The sequence below is a fragment of the Lycorma delicatula genome, chromosome 2 (assembly GCF_047948215.1).
Source record: "Lycorma delicatula isolate Av1 chromosome 2, ASM4794821v1, whole genome shotgun sequence".
NCBI lineage: Eukaryota > Metazoa > Arthropoda > Insecta > Hemiptera > Fulgoridae > Lycorma > Lycorma delicatula.
Genome location: NC_134456.1, coordinates 206,525,888 through 206,544,233, shown reverse-complemented (window position 1 = coordinate 206,544,233; position 18,346 = coordinate 206,525,888). Strand labels below are relative to the sequence as shown.

Here is an 18,346-nt window from a genome sequence, read left to right as displayed (position 1 = left end):
CACTAATACATATATATATATATATATATACACGTAGAAAAGTGCATCTAAGATTTAGTTGTAGTCAGTCAAATAGTGAAAATAAAGTCATTGTAAAAATTTAATTTTTTATTTACTAATTTAAGATGAATCCCTTAATAGACACATCGATAACGTGTTCGTAAATTAACACTGATGTTAATCATTTTGTAACTTTTTTTTGTAGAGTAGAGGAATCCATTTTACAAACGCCGAAGCAGTGTCGTGGTAGGTAACAGGTCCCGCTAGGTTTTATGTATAAAAAATAAATATATTAACATTTATTAAGAGCGTATGTGTACCTGCGCACTACCGACTAAACCTATACCCCTGGGGCTATCCACCCTTCTGGCTAATGAAACATTCCTTCAGGTAGGTGGAGATCGCCCATACACACAATCATACGCCGCATCGTACTACAAGTACATTAATACATTTTTAATACAATAATACTTAATATATATAATCGTAAATGTATTTATTACACGACAGAAAATCCAGATTTTAAGTATTATTTAAGATTTTTTTGACATATCTTGTAAACTGCTCATGAGAAAGTGAAAATGTGCTGACCACCAGATACAAAGCTCTCCGGTGTCTTCAGTTCTTTCATAACAAACTCTATTAAAAGATTAGAAAAGCATTTATGTAAAACATTTTATACATCTATATATATAAAAATCAATGTTTGTTTGTTTGTCTGTCTGTTCCAACTTAACTCGAGATCTACCGGACAGATTTGTCTAAAATTTTGCACACCTACACTTTGAAGCCCTGCGGTGAACACAGGCTAATTTTTTTGGAGCTCCGACATAACGACTTATCGGCGTTAAAGTTCCGTTTTTCCATTTAAACAACATCGGATTCATTTGTTCGCATGCTTTAAAAGTTAAATTTCATGTGATTTTAGTTTGTTTTTTCAATTCGATGCGGATTCGAGTTCCAATTTTGACAAAGAAACTTAAAACACTTTATTTCTTCCTTAAAGCTTATTTAATTTTCAAAATGACTTTGAGTTTCAAGAAAAATTTAAGATTTAGCTAACATTTTTTTTCAACATTGAATTGATTAATTTTGAAAAGGGCTGAAGTTTTAACGTACAGTTATTCCTAAGTTTCAATTATATTATTTAGTGCACGGATTGCTTTTGCTATGAAAATTAACAAATCTCAAGGGCAATCGCTTCAAGTGTGTGGTGCCCATTTGCAAAATCCATGCTTTTCACACGGGCAACTGTATATGGCTTGCTCGCGAGTTGGTAACCCCACGGAACTTTTTGTGTACGCGCCGGAAGGAAAAACGAAAAATGTTGTGTATTTGAAAGTACTACAATAGTTAAGCAATATTTAATTGCCTAATTAATAATTTTCTTAATTATAATCCTTAAGTATTATTATGGAATCCAAGTTATTCTTGATTATGTTTTTTGTAATTTTTATAAATCTCCATGAAAAGTATCCGTGTAGCGTTGAAAAATTTAGAATTCGTAGTCTCTAATCCATCATTTTTTCAAATTAGGTTATTCAAATTAAATGTAAAACTATAAAAGCGTTTAAATTGAGTCCCAAAGTTTTCAGTTACAAAATTTAGGCTGAAATTTTATTACAAAGAATAGCTGAGTAAAAATGAACCCTAACTAAGAAAAATATTGTATTTATTTAAAAGTGATTCGTGTAAAAAATTTGAAGTTATTTTTCCAGACTGTATGCAAACATTAGAAGGTGGGGGTTGATGGGGTTTCCTCCCTCAGTTAAAAAAAAATTAAAAATCACGTTGTTTTTTCCGAATTATCTACCGAAAATGTTTTCACAGTTGTTATATGGGAGCTATTTTTTGAGGGGGGTTTGGGGGCTCAGCCCCCATTTCGGTAAATTAAAAAAATTGGATTTTCTGTTATCAGATAAGTATCTAAATCTCATGAAATTTTTTCTAAAAATATTAAGCTCTTAACTTGGAGTAAAGTTGATAACGTCAAAATTTTTCCAGTTGAAAAAAGAACTTTGGAAACCTGAAAACCAAAGCGCCGAGCGAAGCGAGGCCTGGCTGGGAGGTCCGGCGAAATAGGTATAGTAAGTATAGGCGTATAATACGCATATCAGTAGCAAATACGCGTATCAATATCAAATATATTTCATATAATATGTTATTACATAGCAATACATATGAATACTCATGTCAATTCTAAATATTTATCAAACACTATATTATATACCTCATTATATAACATATTCAAACATACAAAATCAAATTGTAACCTAAAAATTGTTATAATTTCTTCCTTACAATGGTTAAAAAAATGTCATTAGAAAATCATGAGTTCGGTTAAACTATGTTACTCGTATGGTGTTCCTAGTACTTCGTCGGTCGCCTCCTCAGGTGGCCGACTGGGGAATGCTCACCAAATATACGGGTATCAGGACTGGACCAAAAGTGACACTGCTGCCTGACGGCTAGAATTTGGTCCTCTAAAGACTAGGAAAAGAAAACTTGTATTAAAAATCACCTGATCGTCCAAAGTTGAGATTAGACATGACGGAAGGGTCTAAACTATAAAGTATAATAATGTTATTACGCATTATAAATAATAACCTAATTATTGAGCATCAGCTAGTGGAGAAGTGGGACAGAGGACAGATATATTTAAGTCTTTTTTTATTGGTTAATAATTGAAAACGGATACAAATAGAGTAATTTCACTAATAATAATTAAATATTTAACTGAAGAAGAAGTTTCACACTTTTCTGTATTCTTAAATCAGATTGTAACAACTGTTTTTCTAATCTTTTAATAGAGTTTTTTACGAAAGAACTGAGGACACCTTTGTATCTGACAGCACATTTTCTCTTTCTCATGAGCAGTTTATAAGATATGTCAAAAAATGTTAAATAATACTTAAAATCTGGATTTTACTTCATGTATAATAAATAAATTTACGAATATTACGCTTGCTGTTACAATTCTAATTTTTCAACAACAAAAAAACCGTAATGAATAGGTAACAAACCTTTTAAAATTATATAAGTAAAAAAATTATAATATTTATATAAAATATAATATTATATTTATATTAATATATTCATACAGTATATTAACATTTATTAATGTTAATATTTATATATTTATTTATAATATTTAATATTTTGTATATTTCTGAAAAAATGGCGGCCTCCGTGGTGCGACTCGGCCTTTCGTTCGGAGGTCTTTAATTCGAATCCCGGTCAGGCATGGCATTTTCACATACGCTACAAAATTGTCATTTCATCTCATCCTCTGAAGCGATACCTAATGGTGGTAATACCTAAAAACATAACCTATATCTAAAAATTGACAACTGCCACAATATTTATTTATATGCACTTATAAAACACAATTAAATATCCAATTATAAAACACGATTCGTTTCATCTTTTAAAAAAGCATCTTCAATAGATTATATTAAATTAATTTTGAAAATGTTTAAAAAGAACGTATATCTTTTTGTCAAAATTCATCGCTCTTTTGTGATGAAAGAACAAGATTTTTAGTAACAATTAATACATTTCCAATAAAAATGTTAATTGGTATCCTATGTATAAGATGTAAAATAAGTTATTTATGATAAGTAGAAGTTTGAATTAATTAAATAAAACAATATATATATTTTAATTAGCATGTTTAAAAATTATGTTCGGAAGGTTGAAAGCAATAATGATAATTGAGATTGAAGTTTTATTAATATTTTTTTTTTATTTTACGAACTGATTCAAGAGGAAAGGGAAATAATTTGAGAACTCATTCTAGAGCTTTAAATAAGGTAAAATCCAATATATTTCCGATAACACTTTGTTATCGAGTTACGACAAGCGAAAAATTTCACATGGATTTCAGTTACCCAATAGAATGAGGTCATACTGAACTTTTAAAGACGTTATATAAGGATAAATTATATGATGCTTTATGTTTTTCGACCTGAAGAATCGAATAAAACAGGTTTCAGACCTGTTTCTCCTGTAATTTTTATGATATTCAATGTAAAACAGACAAATTTGGTGGCGAAAGACACGTTTCTATAAGTTTGAAGTACAATAACTTTGTTAAATGACTGATAAATGCGTAAATTTTATTATCAAAGCTTCTAGGGAATTAAATTCTGTGAAAAAAAAAATAAATTCTATTAAAAACAAAAAAAAGAAACTTTTATTATTAGAAATAGAACACAACAAAACTTAAGAGAAAAATATTATGGATTGGTAAAAAATAAAAACAACTGTAATTAATAGTCATTTTCATACTAGAACAACGTGTCACAGGGAGAAATTATCTGGAATTTTTAAACAATGAATCTCTTACAGCGCTTGAAAATTTCTCACTGGCGAAAGGAATTGAAATGTATTTATTAACATGATAGAGTACCAAAACATTTTTTGAACGAAGTAAGACAACTCTTAGATAAGAGGATTGGGCCGACCGGTAAATCGGCCACCTAGATCACCGGACCTTACTTTCTTAGATTAATGTTTATGGGGATGGACGAAATACGACGTAATAAAGCAAAAAGTAGACACATGTGATTAACTGATCGTGCGCATTCTCGTTGCTGCTGCCCTCATCAAGGAACGCAAAGATATCATTAGGTTGGTAACAGCAAAATGGAAGGAAACGAGTTGAAAAGTAAATAGATATCAATGGTGAAATTTTCTAACATTTATTTATTGTAGTATAAGGCACATGAGTACTTTTTTTTCAAAGTAGATTAAAAGTATTTTAATTTTTTAAAGAGGTACGTTTATTGTACAAAAACAACTGTTTTTCATTTTTACAAATTCATAACATTTCTCTCTTAAGTTTCATTTTGTTTTGTTTCTAATAATGCAATTTGTTTTTTTTTTTAGTTTTTTGTACGAGTTATTACATAAATTTTCTCAGAATTTAAATCTCTACTGGTTTTGATAATAAAATGTTCACGTTTATTAATCATTTAACAAAGTTATTGAACTTCAAACCTAAAACAATGCTTTTCGTAATCGAAATTTTATGTTTTACATTGGATATCATGAAAGCTACGAGAGATACAGTTCTGGGATCTGTTTTATTCGATTCTTTAGGTCAAAAAACAAAAAACCATTAAGTATACTCTTAATATTACGCCTTAAAAATATCAGTACGACCTCATTTCATCGGGGGAACTGAATCCGGGCGAACTTTTTCGCTAACCATAACTCGATAACAAAGCGTTTTCGAAACATATGTTTGTATGAGCGTTTGTCCATATTTCAAACTCTAGAATCAGTTCCCAAATTATCTCCATTCCTCTTGAATCAGTCTATATAAAAAAACATTTTCTTGGACATTCATTTAAAAATCACATTTAAATACTTTAATTTTCGTAAAATTTCCACGATTAATTTCAGACTCGTAATTATAATTTTACATATATTTACCTATATTAGTATATTATGTTATTTCCACGCGTTTTATGTTGAGTTTGGAGTTTTTTTACATCATTTATCTAATCTGTACAATTATAATCACAGTTGGAAAAATATCTATACAATAAATTCCTTAAACATGATTTCCGCTGAAATCGTACTGTTAAAATTCAAATAATCATGACTGTGTACGCATTTTAATTTTCTACTTATAAACTTATATATTTTTAATCTCCTGATGATGGTTAAAAACCCGAAAGATCTTGAGAAAATATTTATTTTTTCTGGTAAGGTAGTTAAAATGTTTTTAATATTTTTTATTATCTACACAATACTTTTTTTTTTATTAATATACCTTTCTTTCATTATCCTAAATTACTGGATTTTACTCAAAACAAGCATAAAAACTAATAGAATAAACAATATTTTGATGTAAAATTCGAACAAATACTGGGAATTCTAATGTCGGTAATTTATTGCATTTTATGTTATTTATTATTTTTATTTTTTTTTAAAATGATATATATAATCTCGCAATTTTCTTAAAAATGTGAAGCGACAATAACTGGAAGGAAAAAAATTGTAATAAATTGCTTCTTTATTTTCGCCGAAACTTCAGTACTCATTTTGAAAAATAAGTAAAAATATATGTTAAGATGGGTTGCCTTGGGTAAAATAGATGGGAAGGGGGTAGTAGGGATTTATTCAGCCTTCTACTCTTCCGTTCCTAACAGTAAGATTGATCGGAGGTCTTTATTAAAGACTAGCGGACAGATCTCCTCCTTACTTCCCTCTTCCTCGTCCAGCCGAGAACACCCATTCACTCTCTTTCACGACCTCTTTCCACCCGTCCGCTCGTTCCACTAAACCCCTCGACTTGTTTTTTACCATCTCTTCATTTGTAATTTAAAATAGAACGAAAGCTTCTCCGAGATCAAAATGTTAATTCGTCTTTAATTGAAAGTTGTATTAATGACTAAAGAAGAACTTTTCTTCGATCCTCTTCAATTCGTTTGCTTAGGAAACTTCAAGTTACACTAAACTTATAAGTTTTATAAAACTAAACAAATGATGAATCACCGAATTAGTTGTTCGATGTTTTCAAACTCATTGAATCGTATAATTAGTTTATTATTAAATATTTATATACACTTATTACGGTAAATAATTTTTCTAAATATAACAAAAGTTTAAAATTAATTTGATAAAAAAAGGAAATTAAAAATTAATTAATCACTTTTCTTTTTATTTTCCCACGTGTTATGGTTATTTAATCAATTACGGCAGAAAACTTGTTTTTCTGTCACATTTCTTTCATTCTAATGAAAAACTTCATAAAATATTATGTTTTTTTTTATAATTATAAACCCATCTGGAAATCTTATAAAAGATGTGGGTAATAAAAAGAAAAAACTGATGAAAAACTTTCTTGTCTACGTTCCAAAATTATTTTAAAATCTGAATTTACCCAATGTCACTCTTAAGCATCACACAGATTGGTGCCGTAGTTTTAGAATTACAGTGCCAAAAACATACATTAAAAACTGTACACAAACACAGTATATCTGAAAAGTTCCCGAACTAAATTTCTGTAATCGATACAAGTTTCATCATCTCTCGGACAACCAAGAAACTATGTAGTAAGATGTCTGACGAGTGTATGTACAAAATTTCATCACGTTTCGTCACTCGATTCTCAAATTACATTCGATCGCGTAAGTTGTGTTCTTGTAACCTTGTGCGTGCTCGGAACATAGAACAGAGATAAAATTTTGTATTCGACTTCAAAAATCTTTCGTTGAAACTTATTCTATGATACAGCAAGCATTCGACGATGAAGCCGCATCTCGTACAACATACACATGGTGGAAGAGGTTTAAAGACGGTAAAGAATCGTTGGATGACGACAAACGAAGCGGAAGGCCGTCAACAGCTGTTCACGACGAAAACGTTGCGAAAGTCCGTGCGCAACTAGTCAAACTGTCCCAACTGGTCAAACCGTAAATTCTAAATTCTATTTGGAAGTAATGAAACGCCTGATGCGTCACATTCATCGAATCCGGTCCGAGAACCGGGATCCGAACAGTTGGACTCACTTGCACGACAATGCCTTGGAATAAATGGCAATAACACGATATTACATCGCAAATCAAATCAGCGTCTTATCCACCCGTCCTACTCACCCAACTTGGCTCCAGCAGACTATTTTTTGTTTCCGAAACTCAAGTTGAAGATTAACGGCCGGTTTTTCGATAACATTCCGGCCATCCTAAGGGCTTCCACCGAGCAGTTGAAGACAATCCCGTAAAAAGATTTCTCCAGAGCATTTGACGGGCACTACCGGCGCTGCAACGAGTGTATAACTAGAGAAGGGTTCTATATAGAGGACTGATGTGAGTAAATTCGTTTATCTTTAAATCTGTATTTTTATTTAATTTTTCATTATATGTTCTAACCTGGTTGTTCGGGCATACTTGTGGGAGGAAACGACAGGATGTAGGGAAGAGTAGGAACCCTGTAAAAAAATTATTATTATTAAAATCCTTTTGCAAAGAGCTTTCATTTGAAACTCATATTGTTGGAGTTTGAGTTAAAAAATATTTGAGTTAGACATTATGTCCACCACATTTTTCATTTCATGAAGTCACTTATCCTATGTCATACGCAGTGTCAACACAGATCCAAACTTACCTCATTTGTCAAAATCGGTTCAGTCGTTTTGGGCTCTAAAATAGAATTACTGAATACCAATATAGATACGTAAGACACGCAAAATATACTACCTTCCTTTCGGCTCTGCAGTAGTTGGGTACAACTTGGACAAATACTATTTCACAAAAGAATTTTTAGTAATGTATGGGCTTTCCCTGCTCATATAAATAATAAATTATTTACGAATCATCCTATGGCTGCAGTATATGAACATCGTGCTACCTATTCCAGACCAACCGGAATTAGGTACCACGAATTAAGAAGAAAATATGAAATTGCTATACCAGAGACACTACCAATTTCTACTAGAGAAATACCGCCATGGCTCTTGCCAGCGGTAAATACAAGTTTGGATCTCTCTCAAGGAGAAATAAAAAAGAAACCAGCAGTGATCATCCAGCAGGAATTTTTAGCAATCGTCAGTAGTTACGAAGAACATATTAGAATTTATACTGACGGTTCTAAAACCGAACATGGTGTTGGATGCTCGATATATGTAAATGAAGAAGCCCACTTTTGGAGACTGCCAGATGTGGCCAGTGTCTACACGGCAGAACTCACTGCAATTCAGCAAGCTCTTCGCTACACTGAACACTATTGCGAAGAGAGAGTGCTAATATGTTCCGATTCATTAAGTGCACTCGTCGCAATTCGGAACAAGAACATTAAGGATGTTCTAATTGCAAACATCCTGTCCATTTTATACGTACTAAAACAACGAGGATAGCGATGCGTATTTGTATGGACTCTAGGGCATGCTGGTATTACAGGTAATGAAATCGCAGACGAAGCTGCCAGAAAGGCAACAGTCTGCGATGACTTGGATGCATTTCCTGTAAGAGTGGCAGATGTTAAAAACCGTCTAACAAACATAGTAAGAAACAAGTGGAACGCTGAATGGAGGAGTTTAAATACAAAATTAAACTCAGTTAAAACTTCTCCTTATAAATGGAAAAGCGACTTTAAGTTGACTCGCCGTGAACAAGTAGCGGTGACCAGACTTAGAATCGGTCACACGCGATTAACAAATTTATATTTGTTAACCGGCGAAGTGAGACCAATGTGCGGTGTTTGTAATAAAACACTGACAATCAAGCATCTAATAGAAGAGTGTACCATATATGAGGACCTCAGAAAGAGGTTCCGTCTTACAAATAATATTAGTGCTGATCTGGATAATGGAAATGAAGAAAATGTAGTTGCATTTTTACACGCCACTGGACTTCTTAAAAGTCTATAAAATGGAAGTTTAAAGCTGTGGTAAAAGATACTCTAGCGGTAGTTTTATATATACATATAAGGGAGTCTCGAAGCGTGGCACGTATAGTGACGGGAGGTAGCCCTCTTGCCTAGGCCATTTTGGCTCACCTGCATTCAAGAGCAGTGAGTCGGGGTGTGTCCGATGATGGCATGGGGGACCGTCAAGGGTGGATTGAGGGCGCGAGGCTATGGGTGTACGCCGTGCATGCCTATGGCCTGATATAAGAAGGATTCAACTGCCACGGCACCCTGGCACGACTGATATACTGCTCAACGGCGGTTCTGGTCGCCTCGAGGGTGCTTAAACAAACTATAAATGAGACTTCGTAGAAGAAAGAAAGAAAGATATGGTATTGATAAGTTTAATTTTAATTTTAATTTCATGGTCTTTTGAGAACCTATCTCAAATTTTAATATTGGGGCCCTTTACACTGTAAGTGTTTGTGCTTGTCCTTGTCTTTTATGTTTTAATGTTTATTGTGAAGTTTGTGTTTTTAAATAAAATGTAAAGGCCCTTTACACCCTTACATATGACGATCCTGATGGAGATAATAATTTCTTTTAAAGAATGTGACGAGGGCTAATGACCTTAGCAGTCGATGCCCGTAAAAATTCAGTTAAAAAAAAAAAAAAAGAATTTTTAGTACATTATAACTTATAAACAAAATCTTACAATCAGATATCCCACTTAATTTTAAACCAGAATACATCAATATACAGACTTAAAGAAAATTACGTTTATACAAGATACAAAACGTCAATTCTAGAAGCTGATTTCGGTGGCGGAGTAGTAACGTTTCGGCCTTTCATCCGGGATTCCCGGTTTCGAATCCAAACAAGTGTGGCATTTTCATACGCTACAAAAAAAAATCATTTCCATATTCTCACTCACAAGCTTCATAGTTTCTGTGTGAATTCATCAAGTACAAAAGAAAAATTTGAACTATATTTAAGCCCTAACTTCTTACCTCTGCGAAAGTGTTGCCAAAAGTAACTAGAAACATATGTATAATATTGAATTTATAATTGGTAATATAAAGTCATCGAAAAAGGTTGCCGCAATTTAAAAATATCGTGTCTCGCAAACTACTAGAGATAATCAAACGAATATTATTTTTTTCAAATTAACCAACTCAAAATGTTTTTTTATATATCAAATGTTTAAATATGATCTCTGCTAGCCGTTCTGCAAACATCCAGCCGATAATCGACTTCTGCCTAGGTCCGTTGGATCATTGCAGACGAATAATAGCGGTAATCCGTTGTCTTAAATGTTGTACATCCCTCACTTTTTTCAATGTAGACAATGTTTTTAAAGTATCCCCACAGAAAAAAGTCTAGGGTTGTCAATTCTGGGCTTCTCGGAGGCCAAAACACAGGACCGGTCCAACACTTATCGATCCAACGATTAAGGAATCTTTCAATGAAAGCGTATCGAACGTCTAGGCTAAATTGTGGGGGCCGCACCATCTTGTTGAAACAATACAGCAACTTTACTTTCTTGTTCATTTTGATTTTTTAGAGATTCTTAAACAACTTTGGCGTATACATTTAACTCCTTTGTCACGCGTTTAAGGCCGTTCGGGGGACGTTTTTATTTTTCCGTTGCCAGATTTCTTAATCTACTCTTACCATCGTCTAACGCAATTTGCATGAGGGGATCATTACTATAAATACGTCGGAAAGTCCGTTAGATAGTTAAAACTGATTTTTACTCCGCTAACTACAAAATGAATTATGATTACTGATGAATGTTGCCATTCCACTGACTGACAGTGGCGCAAAAGCATTGTGGCTTTGTGCCTTTGTATGCATCGGCTCAGAGTCATGGCCGGTCACTTCTAAAAAAACTTGATGAAATCCCGATTATTTTTTACTTCCAATTAATACTTTATCTAGATTACATAGAGAGACATGATTTTTTTATTATTATTGTTCTTCGATGATCCTGTATAGTATTTTAAAACCAAAACGTTAAGATACCCACCGGGTTGGTCTAGTGGTGAACGCATCTTCGCAAATCAGCTAATTTCGAAGTCGAGAATTCCAGCGTTCAAATCCTACTAAATGCAGTTACTTTTATATGGATTTGAATACTAGATCGTGGTTGTCGGTGTTCTTTGGTGGTTGAGTTAACCACACATTTCAGAAATGGTCGAGCTGAGACTATGCAAGACTACACTTCACTTACACTCATACATATCATCCTCAATCATTCTCTGAAATAAAACCTGGCGTTGATTCCCGGAGGCTAAACAGGAATAAAAAAAATTAAAATGGTTTAAATAATACATGAAATACGTTTTAAATAAGGTAAACTATATAAAAAAAATCTTATTCAAGACTATATAGGTTACTTTTTTATTTGGAGAAAAATATTTTATCGCTTTTTTCTGTAGATTTTATGAAATTACTGTGATATTGTCGATGTTATATCACAAAAGATGAAGCTTCTATTCTTAGTAACATACTTGTATATCACCACAAAAATTTCAATAAACAGAAAAATATTTTAGATAATAACTGTTCAAAAGTTTATTACAATTAAATATATTTCTATTAATCTTTGTTATAATACTTAGTAGGGTAGAATGTGTAGATACGCGAATCGATTTCAGAATTGGCATCGGAAGAAGGAGGTAAATTTAGCCAAAAGACTTAATAATAAGAACCAGACTAAAGAAAAATAAAGTTATCTAAGTGATGCTTTTGGACCTTGAGAAGACACTGTATGATAAGAAGATGAAATAAATCGTTTAAAGTTTTAAGGAAATCGATTTAAAGAAAGTATAGAGAAATAAGAATTATTTATTATCTGAACAAACGATATGTAGCTATGATAAAGAATAAAACCATAAAAAGAAAAACTCTAATATAGAAAAGAGTAAGGGGACAAGGATGTAGGTTATCTTCGTTTCTCAACATCGGGTACAAGGAAAAAGAAGTAACAGTAAAGGAACTCAAGGAAAAATTTTAAAATGGAGTACCAATCCCGGGAGATAGTAGAATGAAGATGTTAAATATAGCTGACATTGCTATTCTACGTTTAACTAAAATTATCGAAAGAAATACTGGACGGCAGAGACTCACTTTTAAGTGAAAATTGGAATTTCAGAACACATCTGAGTTATATATCTAAACAAAAAATAAGAAGAAATTGATCCCGAAAATAAATGAATACAAAACAAAAATAATAAAATGAGAGAAAATAAAAAAATAATTATTTGAATATTAAACACGGTTTAAAAAATCAGAATTTGAAGAATTCATTATTCGGAATTAAAATGTTATAACATGAACGAGAAAATAAAATACAGAAAAATATATACAAATCAGAAATGATCTCACGTAAAAATAAATTTGCTAGATTCAAACATAGATTTAGAAACAAAATGACAGCTCATGAAAACTATCCTGTAAAGTATAGAATTTCATACAAGTAAAACATAAAATAAAGCCAGAGACAACAAATAATAAAAGTTTTCAAACGTGTTTTGCAAGGTAACGTATTAAATTAATTTTTTATAAGATATTTTTAAATAAATTGTAGAAAAAAAAGTTTATGATAAAATCTTAGAAATAAAACTTTACCGTGTTATAGTATCGTAAAGAATTTCATTGCAACAGTAGAGCCATCAATGAAATAACAATAAGTATCGTTTTCCGATGTTTTTTTTTTTAATTGATGTAAAAATAGAAAGGAGAAGAACTACACGGATATCAGAGAATTTTCGGAAAAATAAAATTTAGACATCTACAGAGTGTATAACGAATTTCTCCCGGGACTTTCATAAACTATTCTACTCGTGAAAATATTTTTTTTTTTTTTTTTTTTTTTGTTTTCCATAGGAAGAGGAAAAAGCTCTGCCAGCCCGCCCTAACGGCAAGCGCGGATCTCACCCGCTAAAAAACCTTCCCCTCTAGTCACGCAGGGGACAGACCTAATCCACATCGTATGTGCACAGCCCCTGCGCAATCACACGGGCGCTCTTGTCACCGAATTAGAATAACCAGAGCGATGTTCCCAAGTGATCATCGGCGAACGACGAATCCAAGGAGCCCACGCCGCCCTCCGCCTAAAACTGGCCGTCCGACATCGGTCTCTCCGCCTCTGGTCAACTGCAGTCTTCCAGTCTGCCTGCCCCTCTCCACTGCTGACTTGTTTCTAATTATGGCTGACACCGCAGTCACTGATGAGCCGGTATGTCCACCGTCGCATTCCACCTGTCGTTCCAAGCTCTGAACATCTCATCGACAGCCACTTTCCACTCCCCGAAGCAATGGAATGTTTCATCCCGACCTGCAGATCAATCGGTGCACACCAGCTATGACTGTGTCGCTTCTGTACCTATCGTCCGGTACCCTGCGATAACCTGCAGATTGAGCCGTCGTTGTTGGCTCAACAACCTCCTTCTGTTGCGTGCCCTGTCAAGAACACCAACCCTAACAGATGCCCCATAGAGTACTACTGAAGAGTATACACTGGACAGTAACCTCCTCTTCGCTGTCCTGGGGCCACCCATATTGCTCATCAACCTAGTCAGAGCTTGGATAACCTGCTCGCCCCCCTTTCTGACGCTTCCTCAACATGTATGGAAAAAGAACTGTGTTTTCCCATCCAAATCCCCAGATACTTCGCCGCCGGGCTGGGGTACACAAACGTTTCACCTACCCGGAACCGAAGAGGACACAATCTTCGGCGCCCAGTCTTGACAACTACCTTCACTTTATCACGTCCTTAAATGCTCGTTTGCGAGTTACAGGTAGTGAAAGATTTCGCTCGGATTTCAGTTACTTGGATGAAATGAGGTCGTACTGAAATTTTTAGATTGTTAACTAAGTGACAGAATTAATTATTTCTTATGGTTTTTTATTATTCTTATTTTATTAATATTATTTTTATTAACAAAATAGTTATTATTTTTAACAAACTTTTTACTGTATTTATTAGTCTATTACGTAAACATATATAAAAAAATTGTTTTTTATTTCATATTTTCGTTTTTTTCAGGTAAAAAGCTGATTACAATTTTTTAATAATTTATCTTTTTTTGTAATATCAAGGATATTTATAATTATTTATTCTTGTTTGTCCCATGGTAAACCTGTGTTTAATGGTGTGATGAAAATTTTCCCTTAATGATGGAGAGAGAAATTAATGTACCGGTAGTTCATGTTTGATGTGAGAAAACATAAAAAATCAATGTTGAGAACGTCTTTCTTCGATGGAAGTATAACGGGCGATTCATATTTTGATGTTATTTCTGACCCATTAAACACATCTGTGTTAGAAATTGAGAGTTCTGAAATTTTGCAGCAAGATGGAGGAGCTTCTCAATCCTCTTGTTAGAGGTTAATACAACTTTTCCTTAACAAACAGGACGCTAAGAAGCATCCAAATGATTTTTTTACTATTGATAATCGTAAAAAACGTGGTATTTTCTTCAAATCCAGATTACCTTTTTTCGTTGGAAGAGGGGAAGTCTTTTATAGGCGCAATCCCGAAGGAGTGCGGAACTTTCCCTTGCGAGCCGACTCACGAAAATCCCTCTCCTTCTACAACATGAGTTGAGTAGGCCCGAATTTATCAAACCATTCCATCTATCTTGTGTCACTTCATACCCTCGTTGCTGGCCGCAGGCTGGGACATTCAGGGGAAATTATTCATCCGTGCGCTTCTTCCGACATCTTCATACTAAAATCGCGGACACCGTCATCGTGGTGCCACGTCCGTTCGATCAACAGCATAGACCCCATGATGTTACCTGGAGAAAGCACGCCAAATTCCCTTCGGCATACTTCCTTATGTTTTAGGAACCGATCGATACGAACACCGTGTGTATTCTCCGGTGTCTTCTTCCCCGCAATAATCGTTTTCCACAGAGGATCTCAACGTCCGCGCGCACATGTATTCTTTGAAGTACCTGTAACCGGTAAGGAACTTTCTTTTTTTTCTTTTTCCTGTTTATCCTCCGGTAATTACCGTTCAAACAATACTTCAAAGGATGAATGAGGATGATATGTATGAGTGTAAATGAAGTGTAGTCTTGTACATTCTCAGTTCGACCATTCCTGAGATGTGTGGTTAATTGAAATCCAACCACCCACGGTGGATGGATCTAGTATCTAGTCCCACGGTATCCACGATCTAGTATTCAAATCAGTGTAAAAATAACTGACTTTACTAGGACTGGAACAATGGAACTCTCGAGTTCCAAATTATCTGATTTGTACGCGGTCACCACTAGACCAACCTGGTGGGTTTACCGGTAAGAAACTGGATCTACTGTACTTCCCGTGCGTGCGCTCCAGCCATCTCTAAGAGATCCGGGATCAGCGTGTGGATCTGTCTTCCCTCTGTCGACTAATCCCATAAATCCAAATTACCTGAACTGTCGCAAATTGTTCATAATTTTCATCAATCGGGACAAATAATTATTTAAAAAAGTGTATAGTTCATGGTTAAACGGTGTCACGAGTACATGAAGACAGAAAGATTTCGTTCTGACATCAATTTTTTGAACACTTCCTTTCATGAAAGGAAGTGTTCAAAAAATTAAACATTTAATAACAAAAAACGTTTTATTTAAATGGTTTTATTGATTATTTCTTACCGATGTGATTATTTGCAAAAACTGAGGAAACCAGATATTAGAAATTCGTATTCTGGAAAAAAACGCTTCATGTTTTATATTAGATTTACCTGATGCCTTTATTTTACACAGATATAGATTTTACAAGAAACTACGTTCTATTTGATATTATTTCTTAACACAATATTATTTTTAATATTTGAATTTTCATTAAAATTTTAATTATTAATTTAAATATAAACTGTCTAACTTATTTCCGTTAAGAAGTAACGGCATTCAAATCTTGATCGTCTTAGTAAACATTATTATAATAATCGTTTAATTTTTTTTTTCTAGGAAGGAAATTCAAAATGGTGTCAACTCGCTGTGTTATCAGTTTCCGAGGTAAGACCGCAAGACAAAGGAGAGATCGCTCTTCTCGTTCGTACTCCTAAGGGAGTAGCCGAGTCAGTACTTCAGCTGGAAGTGACGGGGGACTACATCCCACCTCTAGATACGACGTCATCGTCTTCGGCATTGTTATTTTTATCGTTACCGGTATACAGTGTTATAATAATGCATCTTTTATTACTTAATAATCTTTGACCGAAAAATTTAAGAACAAAGATAAGTTTGTATAAGCATTTTGACTCGATAACATCAGTAACCGGTAAAATCAGTAACAACTTGGTTTTAACCGGCTTAAAATCAATAATAAAAGTATTTATAATGAATGTTTTTATAAAAATATGAACGAACGGTAAATAAAAAGTGTCTTTTACAAAGTGTATTTTGTACAGTTTATATTATTAATATATAACGTTGTGTATTTATTAATACGTTAAAATAAACGTATTACAATATAGGTTTCATGATAAGCAAATATATTTTTTTAAAAACTCATCGCCAAATTTATTTAAATATAGATTATTGTTACATTCTAAACAACAGATATTCAATATAAACATATAAAAATTAAGAGACGAAAATTTTGATACAAAAATCTGAAGTAGATTTTCTAGGTTTTGCCTTAACATCTGAAAAAAAATTTATGCAGTATCACATTCCTTATTTTTTTTCTTCAACCGAATAATTTCTAGGTACGCATTACTACTTACTAACTTACGCTTATCGATCTTCTCAAATAAATAAATTTATCAAAACTATGTACGAAGAAAATCGTGGAATTTTCACATTTCAAAAGGAACCGTACCTTTTGTAAACATTTATTAACGATTAAGGAAAAATAATTAACTTTATAAAACTATTTCGTAGTTTTTCTACGAATAAAAAAAAATAGCAAATTCATTGAATTATTTAAAATATTTTAATAAACTAACACGAAAAAAAAATTATATTTAAAACATTCCACCCACAAAAACTCAGTCTCTAATGTACAGCTGGCAGAACTACCAGGGAGACAGATTACTTTTGAGTTACGACAATCGTATGAAAAAATTGACTTACTTTTTACTATACAGAACGGAAGAGTATCAGAATAAAATTTCCTTGATGGCTTCTATATTTTTTCGTTTTGCTTCTAACCAGGCAGAGTAACTTTTGTACTGATAATTGCCCTTATCTGTCGGTAAAGCAGCCGATAAGTCATAAATCATATTTTCTGTACTGTAAGGAGAACTTTCGGTAGGCTTATACTGTAATTTCTCTTTACGGCCGACTGAATTATCAGCATCGAATGTCGTTCTCCGTATTGCGTGTCGGTAGTTCATATCCTGTACTGTCCGGCCCTAATAAATCGATTGCAAAACGTAATGTCTTTAAAGTCAACAATATTTCCCGTGTATCTCACCTTCTTCTACCTTACGAGATCTGTAAATAAAGTAATGAGACTAGTATTTTTTTAGAAGCCAAAGTGAAAACACTGTAAAGTTACTGGTAAATAAATGGTTATATGAAAAGCTGATTTATATTAGGTATTAATATTTTTAGTCTATTGTTGCCACGTGAGATGTAAACAAACTTTTTGTGAAACCAGTTTTTGTTGTGCGTTACAAAAATTAGTAATACTAATTATGAGCAATGTTGTGCAATTAGGTTTTGTATTAAACTCTGTGAGAATGCTAAAACTTTTTAAAAATTGAAAAGGGCGAATGGAGATGACGCTCTGTCAGGAGGTCAAGTGGTTAGGTGGTTTAAAGCAATTTCTGATGACCGGGTATCAGTTGCGGACGATCCATGCTCTAAAAGATCGTTAACGTCAAAAGTGACGACAATGTTGAGTGAACCAGAGACTTGATACGGTAGGACCGGCGACTAACTTTCAGTGTGATAGCAGAACAATTGAAATTGAACTGTGGAGAAGAAGTTCTTGAAAGACTGTGGAAAGGAATTACCCGCATGAGACCAGCCATCAA

At 33.4% G+C, this 18,346-nt stretch overlaps 1 protein-coding gene across 1 annotated transcript in view; it reads left to right on the top strand.

Moving 5' to 3' along the window:
* Positions 1-16,577, top strand: part of LOC142320046 (kin of IRRE-like protein 3) — a 722,369-nt gene extending 705,792 nt beyond the window's left edge. Inside the window, exon 8 of the mRNA XM_075357724.1 lies at positions 16,329-16,577. Coding sequence (XP_075213839.1) covers positions 16,329-16,577 — 249 coding nt within the window. The remainder of the gene's footprint in view (positions 1-16,328) is intronic.
* The last annotated feature ends 1,769 nt before the right edge of the window (positions 16,578-18,346 follow it).